At 58.6% G+C, this 321-nt stretch overlaps 1 gene segment (V, D, J or C); it reads right to left on the bottom strand.

Annotated features, from left to right (window-relative positions):
• Positions 1–16: 16 nt before the first annotated feature.
• LOC108446168 lies at positions 17–321 on the bottom strand (the record flags this gene model as incomplete). The annotated part of the segment is given in 2 exon segments: positions 17–180; positions 212–321. Coding segments are annotated over 2 exon segments (274 nt in total), but the record flags the coding sequence as incomplete, so codon positions are not given.

The following is a 321-nucleotide window of genomic DNA, read 5'->3' as shown; positions in this document are numbered from 1 at the left end:
TGTTTCATGGACGTGCCAATTTCATGGGGCCGGAGGCCACCATCGACATTGTCACCATAAGCACCAGCACCAGCAGCAGCACCGCAACCATTGTTAAAACATTTGGCGCAGAAATAGGTGGCGGAATCCTCGTCCCTGAGGCTATTAATGGTCAGCGTCATCGAGCTCTGCCCGTTGTCCCTGGAGCTCCTGAACCGGCCCCCCGTTGTCCCTGGAGATCGTGAACCGGCCCTTGACCGACGGCGCGTAGCCGGTGCTATCATCAGTCCAGATCCCTGCGACGTATTCCAGCCCCCGGCCGGGTTGCTGACGGATCAGAAA

Source organism: Corvus brachyrhynchos, unplaced genomic scaffold (assembly GCF_000691975.1).
Source record: "Corvus brachyrhynchos isolate BGI_N302 unplaced genomic scaffold, ASM69197v1 scaffold974, whole genome shotgun sequence".
Taxonomy (NCBI): Eukaryota; Metazoa; Chordata; class Aves; order Passeriformes; family Corvidae; genus Corvus; species Corvus brachyrhynchos.
Note: the sequence above shows the minus strand (reverse complement) of the source record. Positions and strands in the feature narration are given on the sequence as shown.